Raw genomic sequence first — 25793 nt, forward strand, 5'->3', positions numbered from 1 at the left:
GCCAAGGAGGTCTTGCCACTCTTAATGAGAATCGAATTTCCCAAGAAGAGCAATGCTCACAAAAACTGGAGAAAGAACTAAGTATTAGCACTGGAATTCTAACTCGATTTATTGGTGATTTCTGGGGGGTTCTTATCAGGAGCCGACGTGCTCCGTTAGCGATACATACATTTTCCTGTTTAAATCCAGTTAAGTTGGCAATATTCCAAATGGAACTGGTTGAACTGGTCTAAATGGGAATTCTTTCTAATGGGAAAATACATGTAATGCGTGTTGCCTATGCATAGGCGTTGTTAATTCATTGCCTAACTTGCGGGTGTGTTCTGCCTATCTCAAAATCCAACATTCTGCCACCTTAAAATTGAACAATTTTAATAATCTCTAACTGATAGGCAAAACACACAACCTAACGAGTGGCCTAGTGATGTTCATTTTTGTACTTGTGCGCAACGTTGCCACCCTAATCTTTCCATCTTTTCCCGGATGTACTTCCGTAACGCGTGCCAATGGCCATGTCGTTGGTGGCACATTGTCCTCTTTGATTAGTATTAACGTACCTGGTTTAATCGCTTGTCCTTCGCTTACCCATTTCGAACGCGGCTGAAGTTGTTGAAGGTATTCCTGGTGCCATCTTCTCCAAAAGTGGCGTTTTAGCTGTTGTATTAGGCGCCAGTGAGTGAGTCTGTTTTCAGGAACGATCGTCGTCTCGGCGTCTGGAACCTGCTGCAGATGTGACCCAACCAAAAAATGGCCTGGGGTAAGGGCTGTTGCGTCTGATGGGTCCTCCATCATCGGGGTGAGAGGACGGGAAATCAGGCAACACTCGATCTCAGCCAATAGCGTTGTCATGTCTTCAAAAGATAGAGTGGTGTGTCCCAGCACTCGAACCAAGTGGTGCTTCATCGAGCGCACAGCTACCTCTCAAATCCCACCAAAATGAGGCGCACGTGGTGGGATGAATTTCCAGTTGATCTGCCTTTCCAATGTCCAACTCTGCATGCCTTGTTGGTGTTCAGGTGTTCGTAGCAGTCTATACAGCTCATTTAGCTGATTGTTGGCTCCTTTGAAGTTCGTTGCATTGTCGGAATGCAACTCTTCGGGAAGACCGCGACGAGCGACGAAGTGGCGTAATGCTGATAAAAACGCCTCCGTGGTGAGATCGGACACGAGCTCGATGTGAATAGCTCGTGTTGTGAAGCAAACGAATATTGCTACATAAGCCTTTGTAGCAACGGCTCTTCGATGTGGTCCCTTGATGAATACTGGACCACAATAATCAATCCCAGTGATTGAAAAGGGTCGACCAGGTGTCACTCTGCTGGATGGTAGATCTGCCATTAGCGTCTCTGAAGCTGAAGGTTTGGCTCGGAAACAGGTGATGCAGTGATGATACACACGTCGGGCGATGTTCCTGCCACCTACGATCCAGTACCGTCAGCGACTGCTGCTCAGCATCAGTTGTGGCCCCGCATGGAGTCGAGTTTTGTGAAAGTGGTCCATTAGTAACTCAGCCAATGGATGGTTGTTGGGAACCAAGATTGGATGCTTGGTGTCTTCTAGTAGAGGTGCATTGGACAGACGTCCTCCAACGCGAATGATGCCGTTTACTCCTAGCTGCGGTTGCAGCCATTTCAGCTTCGATGATGAAGGTATCGGCTTGTTATGTTGAAGAGCCTTCATTTCCTGCTCAAATTGGTCCTGCTGTGCCAGCCGACACAATACTTCCTCAGCCTCCCGTAGATCTGGGGTTGTAAGTCCAATACCCGCGTACTGTCGACGCTTGAAGCGCCTGTTGAAGTATTGCACCCAATATGCCACAATCCTTCGAAGCTTGGAGAATGAGAGTATAGCGTAAAAATGCGATGTGGTGGTTTTTCTGTAGCTGGACAAGCTACTGTGGTGACTCGCTGCTCTGCTACTGCTGCTTCACACGATGATGATACTGGTGATTCAGGCCACTGGTCCTCGGGTAGATGAATCCAGGAAGGACCCTGCCACCATAGCGGGTTGTCTAGAAGGTCCTTGCTCAAGCAACCACGCAATGCTAAGTTCGCTGGATTGTCGACTCCGGGGATGTGTCGCCAAACACTTCCTTGGGTCAGGTGTTGCACTTGGGAGACGCGATTGGCGACGAATGGTTTCCAGCAATTTGGCGATGCTCGTAACCAATGAACTACGGTCATTGAATCCGTCCAGAAGGTTGCATTAGACGAGAGCTTGACCGCTAATCTGACCCGATCATATAGCAAGCTGGCCAATTGTGCAGCGCACAATTCCAGTCGAGCAATGGAATGTTTGCTATTTATCGGTGTCACCTTAGTTTTCGACGCGTACAGTTGCATCGTGATGTTCCCGTTGTCATCTCGGCTTCTGTTGTAGCAGCATGCGCCATATCCCTTTTCCGATGCATCGCAGAAAAAATGGAACTGGCTTGATGTCGAATCTGGCCTGATGGCTACACGAGGAATGTGTAGTTTTTGTAAATGTATCAACTGGTTGTGGAAGTTGATCCATTCTCCTTGTAGATGATGTGGCAACTCGTCATCCCATCCCCAGGGCTGTTGCTGCTCTGTTTGCAGGGTCCAGAACTGCTTGGCCATGGCTTTTACGGGATCGACGATGCCCAAAGGATCATAGATCCTGGCGATGCACGATAGCACCTTTCTCTTGGTGATTGCCCCAATCACGTATGGGGTGTTGATTTTGAATTGCAACGTGTCAGATGCTGGGTCCCAAATCAAACCGAGGGTGGCGAGAAGTCCCTTCGATCCACTGGTAGCATAAGGGCTGGGTGCTATCTTCTCCTGGTTGACATTCTGGAGTACTGATGGGTCGCTGGAAGCCCACTTCCGCAGTTCGAATCCTGCACTTGCGTAAAGTTGCTCAGTTTGCCGCTGCAGCATCTGCGCCGCTTCAGATGATTGCCCGCCGGAAACGAAGTCATCTACGTAGAAGTCACAGGACCGTTCTGCGGCGGCTGGAAACTCTCCTCCGTGGTCCGCTACGATTTGTTGCAACGAGCGCACTGCCAGGAATGGAGCGGATGCTGTCCCATATGTTACTGTGTTGAGTTCGTACTCCTGAATCGGATCGTTCGGTGAACTCCGCCAAATGATGCGTTGCAGTGACTGGTCCTTTGGATGAATCCAAACCTGCCGGTACATTTTTGTGACGTAAGCGGTAAGCGCGATTGGTTGAGTCCGGAACCGCAGCAAAATAGAAGTGGCATCTTGTTGAATGGTCGGCCCGACCATTAGTGTGTCAAAGACACACCCGTTGAAGATTTACTCGATGCGTCAAACACCACTCGACACTTCGTCGCGGTGCTGTCGGTCTTGAAGACCGGATGATGTGGTAGATAAAACGATTCATCGTTCTTTAAAGAAGCTGCCACCTTGCTCATATGACCTAAGCGAAGGTACTCATCCATGAAGTCCACATAGGCACGTTGGGTGTCGGGTTCCCGTTGCAGTCGACGTTCTAGTGCTAGGAACCGTCGAAGTGCGATAGTCCTTGAATCGCCAAGCTTGCCAATCATCTCTGGCTTGCGTGGAAGCTGAACCATGTACCTGCCATCCTCTTCTCGTGTGGTGGTTGCCGTGTAATGATCCTCACGGGCTCGTTCCTCGATGCTCCAACTCGGTATGTTGCTCAGGTCTTCGATGGCGAAGAACTGCTTCATCAGGTTGTCCAACTCGTTCGTGTGTGTTGCCACCGCGCACATTACCGGTGACATGGGTTCGGCGATGGTAGCACTGCCACTGACTACCCAACCAAATTCAGTTTCCTGAAGGGTTGGCATACTGTCACCCAGGGAGAATCGTCCGGTCCTCAGGATCTCGTAGAAGTGTGTTGCTCCCAAGATGATGTCAATGGTTCCTGGCCGATTGAAGGATGGATCAGCCAAGATGCAGGTTTCCGGAATCTTCCAGTGGCTGATGTCGATTCGTTGAGTTGGTATGTCTGCTGACAGCTTCGGTAGCACAAGCAACTCCAATGATGCAGCATAGCTCGAGCATCGAGAATGGATGGTGGTTTCGATGGAATGTCGCACATTCGATCTTGTACTGCCACCAATGCCTGATAGCGGAAGATTGATCAGCTTCCGCGGCAATTCCAGGAACTGTGCCATCCTGCCGGTGATGAAGTTGGATTGAGCTCCGCTATCCAAGAGAGCTCTTGATGGATGGCTAACTCCGGCACGATCGGTGATGTTGAGCACTACTGTTGACAATAACACTGTGGATGGCACTGCTGTCGTCAATGACGTCATCGATGCCCCGATGAATGTTGGTTGAGCTGCATCGACTGGAAGCTGATGAGATGTTGCAGCGGCGTCTGGAGGCTGAAGAGATGGTGCTGCTGGAAGCTGCTCCTCATGAAGTAGATGATGATGACGTTTCTTGCAGATACGGCACGTCCATTTCGATCGGCATTGCGAAACCGGGTGTCCAGCGCTGAGGCAATTGAAACAGCGTTTCAATGACTGTACTTTGCTCTTCCTCTGCAATACGGACATCGCGATGACAGTTCTGAAGAGTATGATGCTGCTGGCACAGAACACACGATGGATTGGCAGCTGTGGTGGAGGTGAAGGCTTTGGTGCTTGTTGATTTCCGTGACGTCTCTGGCGTGCAGCTTTCGAGCACCTCACACTGTCGATTGATGAAATTGAGAGTTTTGAAGAGATCCGGAAACTCTCCATGTTCCAACGAACTCTCCCATGCCTTCCTTGTGTCAGCGTCCATACATGAGCTGAGAAGATGTGTGATGATGAGGTTGCTGGTACTGTCGATAGTCTGCTTCATAAACACTAAGCCATCCACATGACTCTTGCACGTTTCCGCTAGCTTCCGTAGGTCCTTTGCAGATTCTCGGGGTGCATGCTTCAGCTGAAGCAATCCTGCGATGTGCTTGTCGACAATCAGCCGAGGATTCTCAAAACGCCTCTCCAAGACGTCCCATGCCGCCTGGAAATTGTTGCCATTCAGGATGGACGTGTTCAGGATGCCAGCTGCTTTCCCTTGCAGCGCTTTGTTGAGATGATGAAGTTTTACTGCATCCGAGTCATTAGTCCGCTTCATGATGTCTAAGAACATGGCCTTAAACATTGGCCAGTGTTCGTATAGACCAACAAAAGTCGGCATTGGGATGTTGAGATGATGCTGGATGGAGACCGCTGATGATGCAACTTCAGGAGTTGTTGTAGCTGATGATGGCTTTTTGTCGATTACGACCAACTTCGCTGCCTTAGAAGCATATAGTGAGTGAAATGCTTCGTCTTTTGCCAAATCTTTGTCTACGTCATCTGGCAATTCTTCCAGGATTAAATCCATGACGTGGCTCTGCAACGCTTTCAGCTCTTCCAGCATACCTCGTTGGACTTGAGATATGCTCTCGTCTTTCTGTTCGGTGTTCATGTTTGCCAGCTTGCGACATAAGCCTTTGTGTTTGGCGCGTAGACTTTGGATGTACTTTGAAGAGTTTGGCTGCGACGCTTCACGTCCTTCTTGAAGATTGGCTTGTGCCATTTCGTCGCCTTCCTGGTCTTCGATGATTGGAAAAACTTCTTCCACAGGAGATACACGTGTGATTGACATTGGGCAAGTCTAATCTCCACGTGTGCTGATGATGATCGCTGTTATCTTTGTTCCACTTGTAGTAGGACCAACCCGCCTGGGTGTCCATCGAGGATGGGACCAACCCGCCCGGTTGTCCGTCGAAGATGGGACCAACCCGCCCGGTTGTCCGTCGAGGATGGGATCAACCCGCCCGGTTGTCCGTCGAAGATGCGACCAACCCGCCTGGTTGTCCGCCGAAGATGCAATCCGTCCGATTGCCGAAGATGGGACCAACCCGCCTGGGTGTCCGTTGAGGATGGGACCAACCCGCCCGGTTGTCCGCCGAAGATTCAATCCGTCCGATTGCCGAAGATGGGACCTACCCGCCTGGGTGTCCGTCGAGGATGGGACCAACCCGCCCGGTTGTCCGCCGAAGATGCAATCCGTCCGATTGCCGAAGATGGGACCAACCCGCCTGGGTGTCCGTTGAGGATGGGACCAACCCGCCCGGTTGTCCGCCGAAGATGCAATCCGTCCGATTGCCGAAGATGGGACCTACCCGCCTGGGTGTCCGTCGAGGATGGGACCAACCCGCCCGGTTGTTCGCCGAAGATGCAATCCGTCCGATTGCCGAAGATGGGACCAACCCTGGTTGGTTGTCCGTCGAGGATGGGACCAACCCGCCTGGGTGTCCGCCGAAAATGCAATCCGTCCGATTGCCGAAGATGAGACCAACCCTGGTTGGTTGTCTCCTGGTGATGAACGCACCTTGTTGCGTTATCCGGTTCGAAGGACCAAAATATAGGTTTCTACGGCCTACTCCGTCTCGTGGACTGTATTAAGAAAGGGGAGCAGTACTCCCGAGCAAAAGCCTTGAAAATGGCTGGCACCCCGATGCAAACTTCCGATGCCTATCTAACAACGGATATTGCCAAAGAGGTCTTGCCACTCTTAATGAGAATCGAATTTCCCAAGAAGAGCAATGCTCACAAAAACTGGAGGAAGAACTAAGTATTAGCACTGGAATTCTAACTCGATTTATTGGTGATTTCTGGGGGGTTCTTATCAGGAGCCGACGTGCTCCGTTAGCGATACATACATTTTCCTGTTTAAATCCTGTTAAGTTGGCAATATTCCAACTGGAACTGGTTGAACTGGTCTAAATGGGAATTCTATCTAATGGGAAAATACATGTAATGCGTGTTGCCTATGCATAGGCGTTGTTAATTCATTGCCTAACTTGCGGGTGTGTTCTGCCTATCTCAAAATCCAACAGATATGTTGAATGCCGTGATTTTTACAGAATTCTTTAAATGCATCACTTGTGAATTGCGGTCCATTGTCACTCACATTTGTAAGAGGCATTCCGAAACGTGCAAATAATCCTCGTAATATGGCAACCGTAGCTCGTGTAGTAGTTGTGGAAGTTTTTATAATTTCTGGCCACTTGGTAAACGCGTCCACCAGTACTAGGAAGTAGGCGTCCTGAATTGGCCCAGCGTAGTCCACATGTAGTCGTTGCCAAGGGCCGGAAGGTTTCGGCCACGGTGCTGGTATTGCTTGAGATGGTGACATGGCAGCCGCCGCGCATAGTCCACAAGTAGCTACGTACTGTACTATTTCATTGTCCATCAGCGGCCAGTACACATAACTTCGCGCAAGCGATTCCATCCGTTGGATTCCTGGATGACCACGGTGGAGCTGTTCCAAGCACTGTGCTCGTAGGTCTGCGGGTATAATCAGCCTCTCCCCGAACAAAATGCACCCTTTTTTTTTTTTGTTAACGAAGAGTGAGCATATTCCATTCCCCTCTCCGACTCACCCAACCTGGCCGGTACGCTGTGGTGCGTATTACTTCATGCGGAGTCGTGTGTGCGGTTGTAAGCTTTCCAGCTTACGGTGGTCCTTGCGGTGCGGGCCTAAAATGGAACAAAATGCACCCTTCAACCGTCGATAGTGCCTCTTGAAAACATGAAAACGCGCTAATTCCGAGCCGTAGCTAGTCTCACGCGGCCAGCCTTTTTGTATATAACGGTAAACCTCTCGCAGCAAAGAATCCGATTGCGTACTTTGTTCTACGTCTCTAAAACAAAGAGGAGAGGAATTAATTATTGCATTCACTGCTACTGACCTTATATCTTCCTCCAAACTAAGGCTGGCGATTACGTATTAGCGTTCCGGTTTCACGTGGTGTCTTATACAGGCGTTGCCGTCAAATTTTGGCCGTAAGTCATGTATTTTTGTCTCGTAGCCGTCAATTTTTGACAGTGTGCATCAATTTTTGTCCCGAAGGCGTCAATTTTTGACAGTGCGCATCAATTTTTGTCTCGAATGCGTCAATTTTTGTCAGTGTGCATCAATTTTTGTCTTGAAGACACCAATTTTTGGCTCATGGTCACAAATTTTTGTCTCTTGGTACTTTTTCGTTAGTTTATTATTATTATTTTATTATTATTATTTATTCCGAAAGTTATCCAGCTGGCATAAGCTTACATAACATACTTATTTCTATAGTTAATGCTAAAGAACAGTGCTAACAAAAACGCATCAAAAAACATAACAAGTTTAACTGTCAATCAACCAAATAAAAATAAAAAACAACATAAACTGTGGAAGCGTCATATTAAGCTATGTAAAAAGGTCCGTAAATTGTTTAAGTTTGAGTTCAAGTCGACATTGTTTCCTAGCGAGTTATAGGCACTTTTCATTTTTAATAAAGGATCGTTAGATCCAAAATTAGTCGATCTGAATTCTATGTTAAATAATGTCCTGGTTCTTAACATTCTACTGGGGGCCTGAAAGTTCAATTTACTCAGAATTGACGGGGCGTCTAAAGATCCGCTAACAAGTTTGTGTATAAATAAGCACTGTGCCGTCTTTCTTCTATGTTGCAGAGGTTCTAGTCTAAATAACAGGCACCCTGTACGGTAAGAGGGACAAACAGAATTACGAGACCACGGGAGACGGTAAAACAATGAACGAGTGAGCTTGCGTTGAACCGATTCTAGCCTATCTATTAAATATTGCTGTGTCGGAGTCCAAATAATACTAGCGAATTCTAAGGTAGGACGGACAATTGCACAATAAAGAGCTTTTATACTGAATGGATCTTTGAAGTCTTTCGCAACACGTAAAATGAATCCTAACAAACGGAAGGCTTTTGAAAGTATTGCTTCATAGTGGTTCTGTAACGTTAGTCTGCTATCTAAATGAACGCCTAAATCGCGAATCACATTTTTACGCGGCACTGATCTATCATCAATTTTATAATCGTAAACAATGGGGGTTCTTTTTCTAGTATAGGATATAACAGAGCATTTAGATATGTTGAGACGCATACAATTTGAATTACACCATGAGTTAAATCGAGTTAAGCAGTTTTGAAGAGTAAAACAATCGGTTTGATCTGATATCGGTAGAAACATTTTCATATCATCTGCATAAAACAATTTTTCGCAATCTGGTATAACATAAATAACATCGTTTATGAAAATGTTAAAAAGAATAGGTCCGAGAATACTGCCTTGTGGAACCCCGGACGTGTTGGTGAATGGTGCAGATATAGAGGAGGAAATATTCACTGTTATATGCCTATCACTTAAATAACACGAGAGCCAATGGACTAGCGCCCCATTTACTCCGTAGCTTGATAGTTTTGAAATTAGCATTGAGTGATTTACGGAGTCAAAGGCAGCACTGAAGTCGGTGTAGATTACGTCTACCTGTTTACCATTGTCCATTGCAGGATAGCAGGTGCTCAATAAAGAGAGAAGGTTTGTTTCAATTGAGCGGTTGGGTAGAATGCCGTGCTGATCATTGGAGATTATATTTTTAAAACCACTTGATAGGTGTTTCAAAATGGTGATCTCAAAAATTTTGCTGACTGCACATAACATATAAATACCACGGTAATTACATATGTCATTTCTATTTCCATTTTTGTAAACCGGGAACATGAAAGAAGATTTCGATGCTTGAGGGAAGCGTTTCTGCTGCAAAGACTTGTTGAACAATGTGGTCAAGACAGGAGTTAAAGCATCTCTGCAGCGTTTGAAAATAGCACTGGGTATAGCGTCAGGCCCAGTAGCGAATGAAAGCTTCAACTCGTTGATAGCCGAGGCAATGTCAGCTTCAGACAGAACAGGAAGAGGAATGTCGGCAGCATCAGGTATATGGTTGGACGTAACAGCATTAGTGACTGGTGGCGAGTTACTCACGTATGTTGATGAAAAGTAATCAGCAAATGCTTGACTGATTTCAACATTACCGGTGTACGATCTTCCGTTCAGAAGCATCATTGTTGGAAGTCTGTTACTATTTCGTTTTTGTCGAGCAAAACTAAAAAACGTTCTTGGATCCCTTTTAAATCGGTTTTCTATTTTTCTTACGTAGTTGGCGTAGGCTCGGCGATTAAGTGTCTGGTACAGACGGGCAGCTTTAATAAATATTCTTCTATTGACCTCGTTCTTATGTTGACGGAACATTTTATGGAGTCTTTTTTTCTGTTTTCTCAAGTCTTTTAACCGTGAGTTAGACCAGGGTGGCTTGGTTGGGGTCCGATAACGAGGGACAAACTGATCGTAAAAGCTTGTGATTTTGTTTGTAAACAACAAAATGTTTTGGTTGAGATCCGGGTCTCTGGTGATATGGCTCCAGTCAACGTTGGTAAGAGCCGATGAGAGACCTATAAAATTCGTCTTTCGGAAGTTCCGACTCTGGATATTTGATGTATGTTGTGGTGTTGTGGTGTGGATTGATTCAGAAAATATGCGGAGAGCAATCACCGGGTGGTAAGAGTCTGGTTGAATCCAAGGGTCAAGAACGAGCTCCAACTTTAATAAGTGGTAAGGAATCCCATCATCAGCCAAAATAAGGTCCAGTATAGAACCATGAGGATTCATCGAGGAGAACTGAACAGGAAAGATTAATCCGGGATTCCAATGTATTTAAAACTGCAACATTTTCATTTGATGTGCTCCATACGAGCTGAGACTGATTGAAATCCCCCATAAGGATCATTGTATCATCAGTATGTTTATCCCGCACACACCGAAGAGTGGAGCATAAAGCATTTATTGTGTGGGTGTCGTTGCAACGATCCGGTGCAAGGTAGATAGCACCAACTATAAGAGAATTCTTAGGGGTTCTCAGTTGAATCCACAGACTCTCAGTTATGTTTGAGAGAGGAGTGGAAGGGCTAGAGGCAATTTTTTTTTTTAACTGCAATAAGAACTCCCCCTCCTCTTGTCTTTGTACTATTAGTAGTGGAACGATCGGTACGGTAAACTGTGAAGCGGTTATCGTCAAAAAGCATCGTCGAGGAAATAGCATCGTCGAGCCATGTTTCAGTTAAAACTATAACGTCATATTCTGATTCATAACTTGCTGCATATAAATCAGCTGTTTTAGTGCGTAGCCTACGCACATTTTGATAATATATCGAAAGGGTTGTTCTCTTCGGGTGTGAGAGTGTTCGGGACGATCTGTGATCTCATTATCATATTGGTGAGTTGTATAGGGTATGTGGTGTAAAAAAATCGTTGTTTTTTTATTGCGGAACTCAAATTCGGCGTATACGAAACCGCGGGGCCAAGTTGCAGGTGAAAGTGCTTTATTCTTAAGTGCATTTGGGAGACTGACCTTGAAGGAGATGAATCGAAGCGTTGCAGGATCACGATCACGAGGAAGTATTTTTTTTACCGTACAATTTTTATTTTCAAGGCGATTGGTAATAAAAGTTGTCATATCTTCTTCAGTAACGTGCGGTGCGCTGTGAGTGACAAACATCCATACTCGTGGCTCAACATTTGGAACGAAGCCTTCAAACGATGAACTTGCATCAGTTGCTGCACCGGTAAGCAATGCGTTTCGATGATTAAAGGAATGATTAGCCGAAGCTGCACTGTCAACACCGATTCTTCGTTGTGTTTGTTCGCGTGGTGAAGTAGATGAAAGAGTGTGAGTGATATTGCGTGTATGAGAACATCCAGGCAGCATTTCCGAAGAGCTCGTGGTGTTGTGAATAGTTTTGACTGGATGAACAGGCGTAGTGTTCAGTGTAGTAGTGGAAGCCAATCTTTCGATGAACTATGAAGTATTAGTGGCTTGGTTTCTCACCAAGAACCAAGCCATTATCGGAGTTGTTGTTGGTGCACATATTGCAAATCCAAACAATATTATTGCTATGAGAAACACTTTTTATGCTCGATTTTGGCATTTTCAGACACTTTGGATGGAAAGCCTGTCTGCACGAAGAGATATTCAAGTTACCGCCACATATGATAACTGCTTCCTCGGTGTCCAGTGAGCAAATCCGGCAGTGAGTCATGGTGAATTGACGAGCAATAGCACGACGCAGAGCACGACGAAAACAGGAAATTATACAGTATCGGACATTAAGATAGGACCCTTTTTTTCAATGCACCGTGCACTTGTTTTGCCACGTTACTTGTGTTTGTGTGTGTGTATGTGTGTGTGTATGTGTGTGTGTGTGTGTGTGTGTGTGTGTGTGTGTGTGTGAGTGTGTGTGTGTATGTGTGTGTGTGCATGTGTGTGTGTGTGTGTAGTAGTAGAAAGAGAGTGTGCTTTTTAATGTGTATTTGCAAGTGCGCGGGTTTGTGTCTGAAAAACATAGCTTGCCATGATGTCATATTGCGTTGAAATTATTCTTATTATGTGTGTTATCATGTGAAACATTGTGCGTTTACACTTGGATAAAAACTAAAGTTTGCATCGACAGCAGCGCTTGTTCCTCGGACGAAAACGCAGGTGTGCTGTTTCATGAATGTGAATGCGACACCGGTGCGAAATGGACACGCGCACAATAGCAATGAACTCGGCATTCCCTCACAGGTGTTTCTCCAGTGCACGCCATTGAAAGGCCTTCGTGCATCTCTGCGTTGCACGTTGTGTGCGAATGGTAAACTTTGTGGCTGGCGCGCAGTTATTCTTTTCAATGGGCGTTTTGTTTCATGTCATCGCGCGGCAGTATTCTTTTCTCGATTTTGAAGGGAAGACGCTTACTCGCGTATTCGTTGATAGTTTTATCCATGCGATGTTTTCGCTGCTCAAAAACGATGTAATTCATCGCGTATAGAAGTAGAACGCAGGCAGAGCACGGGATCAGCCGTGTCCAAGTTTTTAACCAGCGCGTTCTTGACGGTCCAAGCAAGCAATGTTAGTAACAATGGGTCGAGGTAAACGTTGTACCGATCATCAGCGCCATATGTAAAAGCGAATGGCTGCTGCTGGCATTAAGCGCAAAAGGATCGAGTTCGTAATGGAACGATCGCGCACTTTTGTGGCAAACGCGCTTCGGACAACCGAAATGTGTTTGGACAACCAAAACGCGCTTGGACAACTGAAACGCGCTTGGACAACCGAAACGCGCAAGTCAACCGGACGCCCTCAGAAGACCACGGCGAAAGAAGACCGTAACATTGTTAATATATCGAAAACACACTGATCGCGAGGGCGGTGGTCCTGCTTATCACACCAAAAACCTAACCCAAAACACAAAAAACTACTTACAAATCTATCCGAAACGACCTACTTGTGAAACAAACACACACATCAATACACATTTAAACATACATCCACACACACACACACATGCACACAAATATACACACACACACACACACACACACACACACACATACACACACATACACACACACACACACACAAACACAAACACATACAAACCACACATAAACTTGGCCCAACGGGTGCACGGTGCGTTAAAAAACCAATGCCCTATCTTTCTGTCCGATACTGTACCCGAAACAGACCGATTTTAATGCCACTAATCAAGTGTTACAGCATACTACTGCAGTTAATTCTCTACTTTCAGAGTCTTCAAACTAGTGATACTACAAGCGCGATCACAATAACGCAAAAATTATCTGATTTGTACGGAGCAAACTTAAACACGACCGTTCACCGCAAACGTCAAACGCCAACATATTTTGATATTTTAATAATTATGTTTATGTTTATGTTTATGTTTATTTGTCTATCAATGGACAATAATGCCCTCTCGAACCATTTTAGCAATGTTTTACAATGAGTTCTTTAAAATGGATTACAATAACATAGAACATAAAAATGTGCACTATGGAACCAAATTTAACACAGAAACACGACCATTAAACTCAGTTGGCGAAATCCTCGGCTCAAAAGCGTCGCTGACTGCGTTGAAAGCACGGCACATGAGTAGGAACGGGTCAGAGGAGCCAAATTGCGTTCTACGGTCGTCGAGGGCCAACATTGCCCGAGTCCGGAGCGGCCTGGCCGGAACGTACAGGTTGATGGCAGCCAGTAGTGACGGAGAACGGCCGTCGAGAAGTCCCGTGATGAACGACAACCTGGCTTTTCGTATTCGCTCACTTAGGGTGGGTAGCCCGAGTAGTAAGCACCTAGTCCGGCAATCGAGCCTTTGGTTCCATGAGCGAAGTGCAAATCGTGAAATTTTGCGCTGGATTTATTCCAATCGAGCTAACGGACGCGCTGCAGTTGGCCACCATACGATATTTGCATATTCCATCAACGACCGGATAAGTGAGCAATAGAGCGCCTTGGTGCAAGGTATATCATTAAGCTCGCGAGTCATATTGATAACTAGTCCTAGCATTCTATTGCTGGTGGCTACTACGTGATCCAGCTGATCCTTAAATGATAGTTTTGTATCGAGCAAAACACCTAGATCCTTAACACATTGTTTTCGCGCCAAGGACTGTCCATCAAGCGCATATTCATACAATGATGGGCAGCGAGAACGACTGAAAGTGATGGCTTCACATTTATGTGTGCACAGGGATAAAGCATTACGGTTGCACCAACACTGGAACTCATGCAAGGAAGTTTGCAGTCGGGCGTGGTCTTCTGGTTCACGAATAATACGAAAAATTTTCGCGTCATCTGCGTACAGTAGATGATTATCAGCCGGAAGGATCAATGTCGCGTCGTTGATGAAAAGAAGGAACAGCAAAGGACCCTGGTTGCTGCCCTGCGGGACTCCAGAAGATGCATGCACTGGACTTGACATGTACGGGCCTAACTTCACAGAATATTGACGATCTGTAAGGTACGATCTAAGCCACATTATCATAGGGTTTGGGAGACCAAGTAAGTCGAGTTTCGCTAGCAAGATCGAGTGCGATACATTGTCGAATGCTGCCTTGATATCCGTATAAATAGCATCTAGTTGTAAACCGTTATCGATAGATTTATGGCATTTGCTAACAAATTCTAGTAGATTAGTCGTTGTAGATCGCCTGGGTACAAAACCATGTTGATTCACACTAATATAGTTGCAGGCCGAGGCCAACAATGGCTCGTAGATTAGCATTTCGAACACCTTTGCACACACGCTGAGTGAGGTTATGCCACGATAGTTTACAGCATCATTCTTACAGCCCTTCTTGTAGATGGGTGTCATCCAGGAATATATAGCAGATCTCATGAACTCACAAAAAGCTTCAGTGGCATCGTCAATGGTTGAATAGTCCGAACAGTTAAAAGAATTGAGTTAGTATTGAAGTTAAGCTGGTATTGTCCACTCTGATGCAAACCATCAACGAACTGGACACTGCGCGCGGAGCGTGCATGAGGCTCATAGAAATCAAAAGCAGCTCCATTTTCCTCTGACGCCGATGGCCAGGATAGCGTAGACTGGTTGAAATCACCAATAAGCATGAACCTGTCTCTCGGACCAAGAGTTGTGCAGATATTAGCAACGAAGTCGATCAATGCACTTATTTTCTCCTCATTCATGCTATGGTTAGGCAGCGGCAATAAACAAACGGTGGTCGCATAACTGAATACATACGCAAGTGAGTTCTAACAGTTGCGGCAACGTAGGAAGCACATAAGAGAGAAGAGAAACGTTGCATGCAATTAAAACACCACCCCCACGAGAGTGAGAGCTGTTAGTGGCATCCCGGTCGCATCGGTAAACACGATACTCATCTCCTAGAAGGAGAGCGGTGGGAATACAGGGATCGAGCCAAGTTTCAGTGAGTACCAATACATCGTATTCCGTCTCAAGAACCGACAAACGGAACTCATCAGCTTTAGAACGCAGGCCACGCACATTCTGATAGTACACAGTGATACAAGCCGCTCGATCAGTGGGTGCTTGTTGCATAGTGTTAGTAGGCGCTGGGGTGTTGCAATTGCGCGAACTTATCGTAGAAGGTGAGTGTATTGTGTTTGTTGTCGAAGGTTTGCTCGAGCCGTATGCGCAAAATATGGGTGCGCTGCTGTAGTGCGGTTACTTCGAAAAAAATTGAACCAGTGTAGTTTGAAGTGTTTTGAACATGTACAATGTTTATGTAGCTTTTTGCACAGAAAATCGCCATTTTTACCATAAATACGTAATGTTTCATACATATAACGCTAGAAATGCACTAAATAATTGATTTGTATACAAATAATCTCAAAATTCGTGTTTGAATTTGCAAAACGATGCGAAAGGCCTCTAAAAAAACAACTTGAGCGATTTAAAAATCAATTTGCGCTATTGAAAATAGCATCGGTGCGGTGAAACAACAACGTTTGACAGCTAAAGTGAATCTTGAGCTTCTGAAATTGTTTTGCTGACATTCTATTCTGACTTGTAAAACCCTGTAAACATTGTACATGTTTACATACGCAAGTGCTCGTAGCTTATAAAAAATTGATATACACTGTCAAAAATTGGTGACTTCAAGCCAAAATTTGACGGCAACGGCTATAAGCCGCGAGAGGATGTCTGCATTCCCGAAATTTCCTGATTGCACGTACTCAATAGAAAAGTCGTACAGCTTCATGGTCAGGGCAAATCGCTGCAATCTGGTAGCTGTATAGATGGGAATGCCTTTCTTCGAGCCAAAAATCCGGAGCAGGGGACGGTGGTCTGTTTGGAGTCTGAAATGACGGCCGTATAGCATCTTATGGAACTTGGTAACTGCATAAACCAGGACCAAGTCTTCGCGATCAATCGGACTGTAGTTAAACTCCGCCTTGGTCAGCGCTCGTGAAACATGCTGTATAACCTTAACGCTTCCATCTGGAAATTTATGGCTAATAGTAGCTCCGATTCCAAAGGATGAAGCGTCTGCTGATACAATTATTTCTGCTGTAGGATCGTAGTGTGTTAATAGCAGCTCTGATGACAGTATTTCTTTAAATTTCTTGAAAGCTGCTTCCAGTACTGCAAAATGTCACTATCAATGTCATAAAAAATCTGACTGAAACAAAATCCATATCAGCGTCAGCGTCGACAATCAGAGGTGATACTCAGAACGGTTGGTGTGACTAATACATGCTCATGACATGTTTGCGACCATCGCTTGGTCAGAGACTGTATCACGACTTGTTTTTGCTGTGATCAATTTTGCAAAATGTCACTGACATAGTCATAACAAAATCCGACTGAAATAAAATCATCTCAGTGTCACGAGCTCTACTGCGAAGATCAGAGGCGAGTCTCAAACAGTTGGTGCGACCATCGCATGCTTGGTGACATTGTGTGCAACCAACTCGTGTTCAATCACTTGGTCGCGACATTTGCAGTCGGTGATCATCGCGATGCACAATGGGCAGTTTAGAACAAATTGCGGGATAAAATTATTTTTGCAAAAATTGTTAGTTTTTATCATTTGTAGTAAAGTATTATGATAGTAAATAACATTTTATTTGTAGTTCGCATCCATACCACCAGGTGGCGCTACATAAAATAGTGTTTAAGGGATCTTTGCTTAGTTTTATTAATTTTGTGTGTATTTTTTCTTGTATTATTTGTTGCTAATAGTGTAAACCATTTTAAAATATACTGTAATGTTCCATAATGAAGATTTAATAAATAAATAATAATAATAATAATATATAAACAAAACATAATAATTTGAATAAGATAATTTTTTCTGCTTTGTATAGGACAATTGTAGCTAATTCTCGTCACTTTTACTCACAGGTAGTACAAATATTAAAAATTTACATACACAACTTAGGTGGATGCTATTACAAGCTCCTGACGTCTAGTTCACTTTTCTAAAGACATGAATAAAGGCATTTAAATAATTAGATAGAGCAGGTGCATTGAAATAAAGTACTTCCCAAATTCGTAATGAAAAGCAGCACATATTGTTTGTCTTTGAATATTCATCCAATACCTTTCCAAGTGCTGTACTGCCTTCAGAAGGGTTAATAAAACTAAAAATCCTTCTTGGTTTTACAACTATCTGAAAAAATCAAAATTGCACGATAGCTACAAACTAAGTATTTACTTCATTTGTAAAGTTAAACCCTGTCTTTGTTTTAGTGCGTGTAGCTACTGATATTGAACTGGTAAACGAATCAGAGGAATACAGCTCATTATACAAAATGTCCTTCTGGATGCATTTTCTTTCTTGCAAAATATTCTTTGTAGCTTCTCCCCTCTATCCTTATATTTAGTTTGTCATGAGTTTTGGGAGTTTCTTCTCCCAAAACGCCAATAGATGCTACTGTATTCATAACGTTTTCCTGTTATGCGTATAATTTAAGAATTACTTTCCTTATATCCTTCTATAATCTGCAGTAGGACCAAAAGGTATTTGGTTCTGATTTGCTTCATTATATTTAATGATAAAGTTAGGTTAGAATAGAAATTTAGATATAAGATAAGTACATGAGCTGAAACTAAGATACACAGCTTCGTAATTGAAATGAAAGTCACGTAGAATATATTTTTGTAGAATACACGAAATACGCTACACTAGGCACCTATGGAGCCGCCTAGTTACGCATGTGTCGCGATGGCCACGGGAGATATGCATTGCGTGCGAGTGGTTCCAAGAAACAAAATGAGCATGTTTTCTCGCTCTGTTTGACCCGACAGATAATCAAAACAGATAGAGGGAGAAAGCATGCTCATTTTGTTGCTAGAGCCTACGCGCCAAGTATATTCCAAGAATGTCGCGATTATCGCCGACAACAATGTTGTGACCAAGTGACCCAAGTAGCAACCGAAGCTTTTTTCTCCCAGTTTCAGCCCCCTCATGTCCAAAAACTGCCTTCGCTCACTATTCCTATCCCATTTCTACATTCTACAACGTTTGTTGCGTTCTCGCTCATCAGGGTGTTAGTCAATTCTCTCTTGCCACACGAAGAGAATTCTCCTGCACACTTCGTGTGTTTGATTCTTCCCATCCCTGTTGAACACAAGTCATTTTCTTCCATCGCACCCCTACCCGCAAATTTCCGTTAAATGCCTTCTAATCGCCTTGTAATCGCCGGCGAATTGAAGGCGATCAGCAGTGCATTTAGCAGTAATTAAATGCCTTTGAAATATGTCAATGAAAAATTTCGCTTTTAATTTGAAATTTGAAATTGCAAGTAGTGTTGGGTCAAGTAGCTCTTTTGCAAGAGCGGAGCGCACCGCTCTCGCTCTCTAAAGTGTGCGGTGCGCTTGAGGTAGCTCCGCACAGAGCGCTGCACACAGGAGCGATTGTGCGATGCGCTCCCAGGAGCGATTGTGCGATGCGCTCCCAGGAGCGATTGTGCGATGCGCTCCCAGGAGCGAAATTTCGCACTTTACTGAGCGCTGCACGCAGGAGCGATTGTGCGATGCGCTCCCAGGAGCGAAGTTTCGCACCTCACGGAGCGCTGCACGCAGGAGCTAGAAGATGTGCGCTTGAAAGCTTCGCACAGAAAATGATGGCTTGCATAAATCCAGGCCTTAACTTGCGGAATGTGAGCGGAATGCGCCAATTATTTTTACTCACCTGTTTGAAAGAAAATATTTTCTTATGATTTATGCAAGCTAGTGTTGGGTAAAGTAGCACAATGAAGTGTGCTGTGCGTACACGCACGCACATCTCAGTGTACGGTGCACATTTCGCACTGTGCGCGCTCTCCGCGCTGTGCGCGCACTCCGCACTGTGCCCGCACTCCGCACTTTTCGCACAGTGCGAGCACAATCCGCACGGTGTGCGCACTTTTCGCACAGTGCGTGCGCACTCCGCACTTTACGCACGCTTCGCACAGTGCGAGCACACTTCGCTCAGTGCGAGCATATTTAGAAAATTTCGTGCAGTGCTTCACTTTGTACTGTGCGAGCACACTTCGTACCATGTTATAGGAAGTCAGTTGGTGTAGTACTGAGCATACTTTGACAAACCGCCTTTTAGCATTAGCATCAGTTAGCATTAGCGACTCCGATGCGTTGATGCAACGAGTTGAAGTCGGGGCGAATCAAATGTCCATAAATCGCTTGCACACATACCACACACATGCCCATCGCCCCCCCCCCCCCCCACCCTCCCTCTTTGTCGCCCTGTCCCATGTACCCTTCTCTTTAGTTAATTACAAAATTTTACTAGGGCTCCGAGTGAAAATTATATTTTTTGCATTTAAACATGCCCTGCTATCGCAAGCCTGCGACGCGAATAACAGTTTTCGCGTGAAACCAGCTGTCTGTTTTATTGCACAATCGCAAAACAGTGGCTCCGAGTACAAGCACAGACACGTTTCATCTCAACCAAATTCAAGAGAAACCTCAACTCACTGGAGCGTCGTTTACCTACGACCTTCACAATTCATAGTTGTTTTAAAGAGACGCGTGCTTGGTACCAGCCGATTTTTCCTGATAGTTTCTACGGCTACGGACCGCTGTGTTGATATTGTGTTTCGGGGCCTTTAAATTTTTGTCTGTGTTGTATGCTTGTGGTTGTGTTACGGGTTTTCGATGGTGGTCAAGCGCAGCGTTCTGTGCATTCGATTCTCGCAGAAAATGTCTCCGCACAGTTTCGGTGTGCTCGTGCACCGGCCATCTATGCACGTGCACACTGGCAAAGAATTATGTTTCTCGCTCTACCCAATGCCTTGGGCCAACGATGATTAAATTGTATTGTTTTCAGCTGCGCGCGTGTATTTCAGCGTTCTACGCTTTCGACATGCGTAAAAGGGTGGAAAAGAAGAGCGAGGAATGAAGTGCAGCTTCTCTCTCTCTCTCTCTGTCTCTCTCTCTGTCTCTCTCTTTCTCTCTCTCTCTCTCTCTCTCTCTCTCTCTCTCTCTCTCTCTCTCAAGTGTGGAGTGTGCGCGCACTGTGCGAAGTGTGCGTAAAGTGCGGAGTGCGCACGCACTGTGCGAAAAGTGCGCGCAACGTGCGGATTGTGCTCGCACTGTGCGAAAAGTGCGAAGTGCGCGCACTGTGCGAAAAGTGCGAAATGCGCGCTCTGTGCGAAGTGCGCGCACTGTGCGAAGTGCGCACACTGTACGAAGTGCGCGCACAGTGCGGAGGGCGCGCACAATGCGGAGAGCGCGCACAGTGCGAAATGTGCGTGTACGCACAGCACACTTCATTGTGCTACGTTACCCAACACTAGCTTGCATAAATCATAAGAAATTATTTTCTATTAGGAATAATATTCCTGGGAGCGCATCGCACAATCGCTCCTGCGTGCAGCGCCCAGTAAAGTGCGAAATTTCACTCCTGGGAGCGCATCGCACAAAAGCTCCTGCGTGCAGCGCTCAGTAAAGTGCGAAATTTCGCTCCTGCGAGCGCATCGCACAATCGCTCCTGGGAGCGCATCGCACAATCGCTCCTGAGAGCGCATCGCACAATCGCTCCTGGGAGCGCATCGCACAATCGCTCCTGGGAGCGCATCGCACAATCGCTCCTGGGAGCGCATCGCACAATCGCTCCTGGGAGCGCATCGCACAATCGCTCCTGGGAGCGCATCGCACAATCGCTCCTGGTAGCGCATCGCACAATCGCTCCTGTGTGCAGCGCTCCGTGCGGAGCTACCTGTTTTTCCTGTGGGCAGTGCGGGAGCGCGCACAATAAGAAGAGCGGAGCGATTGAGGTACCTCTTTCGCTCTTGACCCAACACTAATTGCAAGTGTCAAAAGAAAACCTTACAAGCGTCTTCAGCACTACTGCACTGTTGTAGTGTTCCCTGATATGAGCGTGAGATAGCACGATTTACGCGTTATGTTCTCTTGCGTTAAGCTCTGAGCTATTTCACTTTATTAAAGATGGGCTGCATTATTCGGTTGTTAAAGACCAACCCGTTAAAAGGTGTTAATATTTGATATATTCTCATTTCATTTCGATAACTCGAATAAAAGGAGAAATGAGATACATATTTCTCCCATCCTGATAATGAAGGGTGAACATAATGTAATTATTATGTTTTTTAAAAGGTATTATATTTTTTTGCTTCTCATAAATTTTGTTAATTAATTAACATATTAATTATAGCAAGAAAATATGAATTTAAAAAGAAATAAACAAAGAAAAAAGATTATAAAAATCAGGATTTGAACACACGCTTTCTCGGTTCGGAACCAAAAGCGCTGTCACATCTCTATTTGGCAGTTACAATAGTAAGGGTGCAAAACCAGTATATAAACAAGCTAAGATGGCGGCAAGCTATCTGTTCTCGTTGAATCAAAAAGTTGAAAGATTTCGAAGAGAACCCGTTACAGCCGTGAAAGTTTCGGTTGAAATCTTTATTCGCCTTCTAAGGCGACTAAAGCCTTAAATGCCTTCTGAATGCCTTCAAAGCCGTTTAATGTTGGTAGGGACTCATCTGAGTGTTTGCTCTTTTCCATCCAAGCCAAAGAGCGACTTCAGTGTGCTCTGAACCGTGGACATGAGAGTGTGTGTTTGTGTGCTGCGTGAACTATTTTACCTGCGTAAACCACTTTCCCGTACTGCACCATCCGCGGTGTTCTTTTTGCTTTATCGGAGGACGAATTGTTATCATCTAATTGTTTCGGTAAGTGTCCTTTTCTAAGTGTCTAGTGCTATGTGACATTTATTCTAATTAAAACATTGCACTTTACAAGTTTCAGATGTGTGCTGCTGCCGCTAGCTGTTCTCCAAACCTCTTCAAATTGGGACACTGTGTGCACGGGCGTTCAAGGCTCAATTGATCCTCAAGCACAAAGGTAAGTTTGTCACATCTCAAGTGTATTTTTTTTTAACAGAGTGTGTCTATTAATTGTGTACTTTCATCAACAGCCTTCATACAACACCGCGGTTGAGGCGCACCGCTCTCGCTCTCTAAAGTGTGCGGTGCGCTTGAGGTAGCTCCGCACAGAGCGCTGCACACAGGAGCGATTGTGCGATGCGCTCCCAGGAGCGATTGTGCGATGCGCTCCCAGGAGCGATTGTGCGATGCGCTCCCAGGAGCGAAATTTCGCACTTTACTGAGCGCTGCACGCAGGAGCGATTGTGCGATGCGCTCCCAGGAGCGAAGTTTCGCACCTCACGGAGCGCTGCACGCAGGAGCTAGAAGATGTGCGCTTGAAAGCTTCGCACAGAAAATGATGGCTTGCATAAATCCAGGCCTTAACTTGCGGAATGTGAGCGGAATGCGCCAATTATTTTTACTCACCTGTTTGAAAGAAAATATTTTCTTATGATTTATGCAAGCTAGTGTTGGGTAAAGTAGCACAATGAAGTGTGCTGTGCGTACACGCACGCACATCTCAGTGTACGGTGCACATTTCGCACTGTGCGCGCTCTCCGCGCTGTGCGCGCACTCCGCACTGTGCCCGCACTCCGCACTTTTCGCACAGTGCGAGCACAATCCGCACGGTGTGCGCACTTTTCGCACAGTGCGTGCGCACTCCGCACTTTACGCACGCTTCGCACAGTGCGAGCACACTTCGCTCAGTGCGAGCATATTTAGAAAATTTCGTGCAGTGCTTCACTTTGTACTGTGCGAGCACACTTCGTACCATGTTATAGGAAGTCAGTTGGTGTAGTACTGAGCATACTTTGACAAACCGCCTTTTAGCATTAGCATCAGTTAGCATTAGCGACTCCGATGCGTTGATGCAACGAGTTGAAGTCGGGGCGAATCAAATGTCCATAAATCGCTTGCACACATACCACACACATGCCCATCGCCCCCCCCCCCCCCACCCTCCCTCTTTGTCGCCCTGTCCCATGTACCCTTCTCTTTAGTTAATTACAAAATTTTACTAGGGCTCCGAGTGAAAATTATATTTTTTGCATTTAAACATGCCCTGCTATCGCAAGCCTGCGACGCGAATAACAGTTTTCGCGTGAAACCAGCTGTCTGTTTTATTGCACAATCGCAAAACAGTGGCTCCGAGTACAAGCACAGACACGTTTCATCTCAACCAAATTCAAGAGAAACCTCAACTCACTGGAGCGTCGTTTACCTACGACCTTCACAATTCATAGTTGTTTTAAAGAGACGCGTGCTTGGTACCAGCCGATTTTTCCTGATAGTTTCTACGGCTACGGACCGCTGTGTTGATATTGTGTTTCGGGGCCTTTAAATTTTTGTCTGTGTTGTATGCTTGTGGTTGTGTTACGGGTTTTCGATGGTGGTCAAGCGCAGCGTTCTGTGCATTCGATTCTCGCAGAAAATGTCTCCGCACAGTTTCGGTGTGCTCGTGCACCGGCCATCTATGCACGTGCACACTGGCAAAGAATTATGTTTCTCGCTCTACCCAATGCCTTGGGCCAACGATGATTAAATTGTATTGTTTTCAGCTGCGCGCGTGTATTTCAGCGTTCTACGCTTTCGACATGCGTAAAAGGGTGGAAAAGAAGAGCGAGGAATGAAGTGCAGCTTCTCTCTCTCTCTCTCTGTCTCTCTCTCTGTCTCTCTCTTTCTCTCTCTCTCTCTCTCTCTCTCTCTCTCTCTCTCTCTCTCTCTCTCTCTCTCAAGTGTGGAGTGTGCGCGCACTGTGCGAAGTGTGCGTAAAGTGCGGAGTGCGCACGCACTGTGCGAAAAGTGCGCGCAACGTGCGGATTGTGCTCGCACTGTGCGAAAAGTGCGAAGTGCGCGCACTGTGCGAAAAGTGCGAAATGCGCGCTCTGTGCGAAGTGCGCGCACTGTGCGAAGTGCGCACACTGTACGAAGTGCGCGCACAGTGCGGAGGGCGCGCACAATGCGGAGAGCGCGCACAGTGCGAAATGTGCGTGTACGCACAGCACACTTCATTGTGCTACGTTACCCAACACTAGCTTGCATAAATCATAAGAAATTATTTTCTATTAGGAATAATATTCCTGGGAGCGCATCGCACAATCGCTCCTGCGTGCAGCGCCCAGTAAAGTGCGAAATTTCACTCCTGGGAGCGCATCGCACAAAAGCTCCTGCGTGCAGCGCTCAGTAAAGTGCGAAATTTCGCTCCTGCGAGCGCATCGCACAATCGCTCCTGGGAGCGCATCGCACAATCGCTCCTGAGAGCGCATCGCACAATCGCTCCTGGGAGCGCATCGCACAATCGCTCCTGGGAGCGCATCGCACAATCGCTCCTGGGAGCGCATCGCACAATCGCTCCTGGGAGCGCATCGCACAATCACTCCTGGGAGCGCATCGCACAATCGCTCCTGGTAGCGCATCGCACAATCGCTCCTGTGTGCAGCGCTCCGTGCGGAGCTACCTGTTTTTCCTGTGGGCAGTGCGGGAGCGCGCACAATAAGAAGAGCGGAGCGATTGAGGTACCTCTTTCGCTCTTGACCCAACACTAATTGCAAGTGTCAAAAGAAAACCTTACAAGCGTCTTCAGCACTACTGCACTGTTGTAGTGTTCCCTGATATGAGCGTGAGATAGCACGATTTACGCGTTATGTTCTCTTGCGTTAAGCTCTGAGCTATTTCACTTTATTAAAGATGGGCTGCATTATTCGGTTGTTAAAGACCAACCCGTTAAAAGGTGTTAATATTTGATATATTCTCATTTCATTTCGATAACTCGAATAAAAGGAGAAATGAGATACATATTTCTCCCATCCTGATAATGAAGGGTGAACATAATGTAATTATTATGTTTTTTAAAAGGTATTATATTTTTTTGCTTCTCATAAATTTTGTTAATTAATTAACATATTAATTATAGCAAGAAAATATGAATTTAAAAAGAAATAAACAAAGAAAAAAGATTATAAAAATCAGGATTTGAACACACGCTTTCTCGGTTCGGAACCAAAAGCGCTGTCACATCTCTATTTGGCAGTTACAATAGTAAGGGTGCAAAACCAGTATATAAACAAGCTAAGATGGCGGCAAGCTATCTGTTCTCGTTGAATCAAAAAGTTGAAAGATTTCGAAGAGAACCCGTTACAGCCGTGAAAGTTTCGGTTGAAATCTTTATTCGCCTTCTAAGGCGACTAAAGCCTTAAATGCCTTCTGAATGCCTTCAAAGCCGTTTAATGTTGGTAGGGACTCATCTGAGTGTTTGCTCTTTTCCATCCAAGCCAAAGAGCGACT

The 25793-nt window shown here is 45.6% G+C and overlaps 2 protein-coding genes across 2 annotated transcripts; both read right to left on the reverse strand.

Annotated features, from left to right (window-relative positions):
- Positions 1–1434: 1434 nt before the first annotated feature.
- LOC125908310 (uncharacterized) lies at positions 1435–3254 on the reverse strand. Its single transcript, XM_049611001.1, has 2 exons — positions 1896–3254; positions 1435–1830 (listed from the first exon to the last, which is right to left on the reverse strand). Exons 1-2 carry the CDS (start codon positions 3252–3254, stop codon positions 1435–1437), a joined length of 1755 nt encoding a protein of 584 aa, XP_049466958.1.
- On the reverse strand, positions 3254–4273 carry LOC120961176 (uncharacterized). Its single transcript, XM_040384865.1, has one exon. It carries the CDS (start codon positions 4271–4273, stop codon positions 3254–3256), a length of 1020 nt encoding a protein of 339 aa, XP_040240799.1.
- Positions 4274–25793: the final 21520 nt, after the last annotated feature.

Source organism: Anopheles coluzzii, chromosome 2 (assembly GCF_943734685.1).
Source record: "Anopheles coluzzii chromosome 2, AcolN3, whole genome shotgun sequence".
Taxonomy (NCBI): domain Eukaryota; kingdom Metazoa; phylum Arthropoda; class Insecta; order Diptera; family Culicidae; genus Anopheles; species Anopheles coluzzii.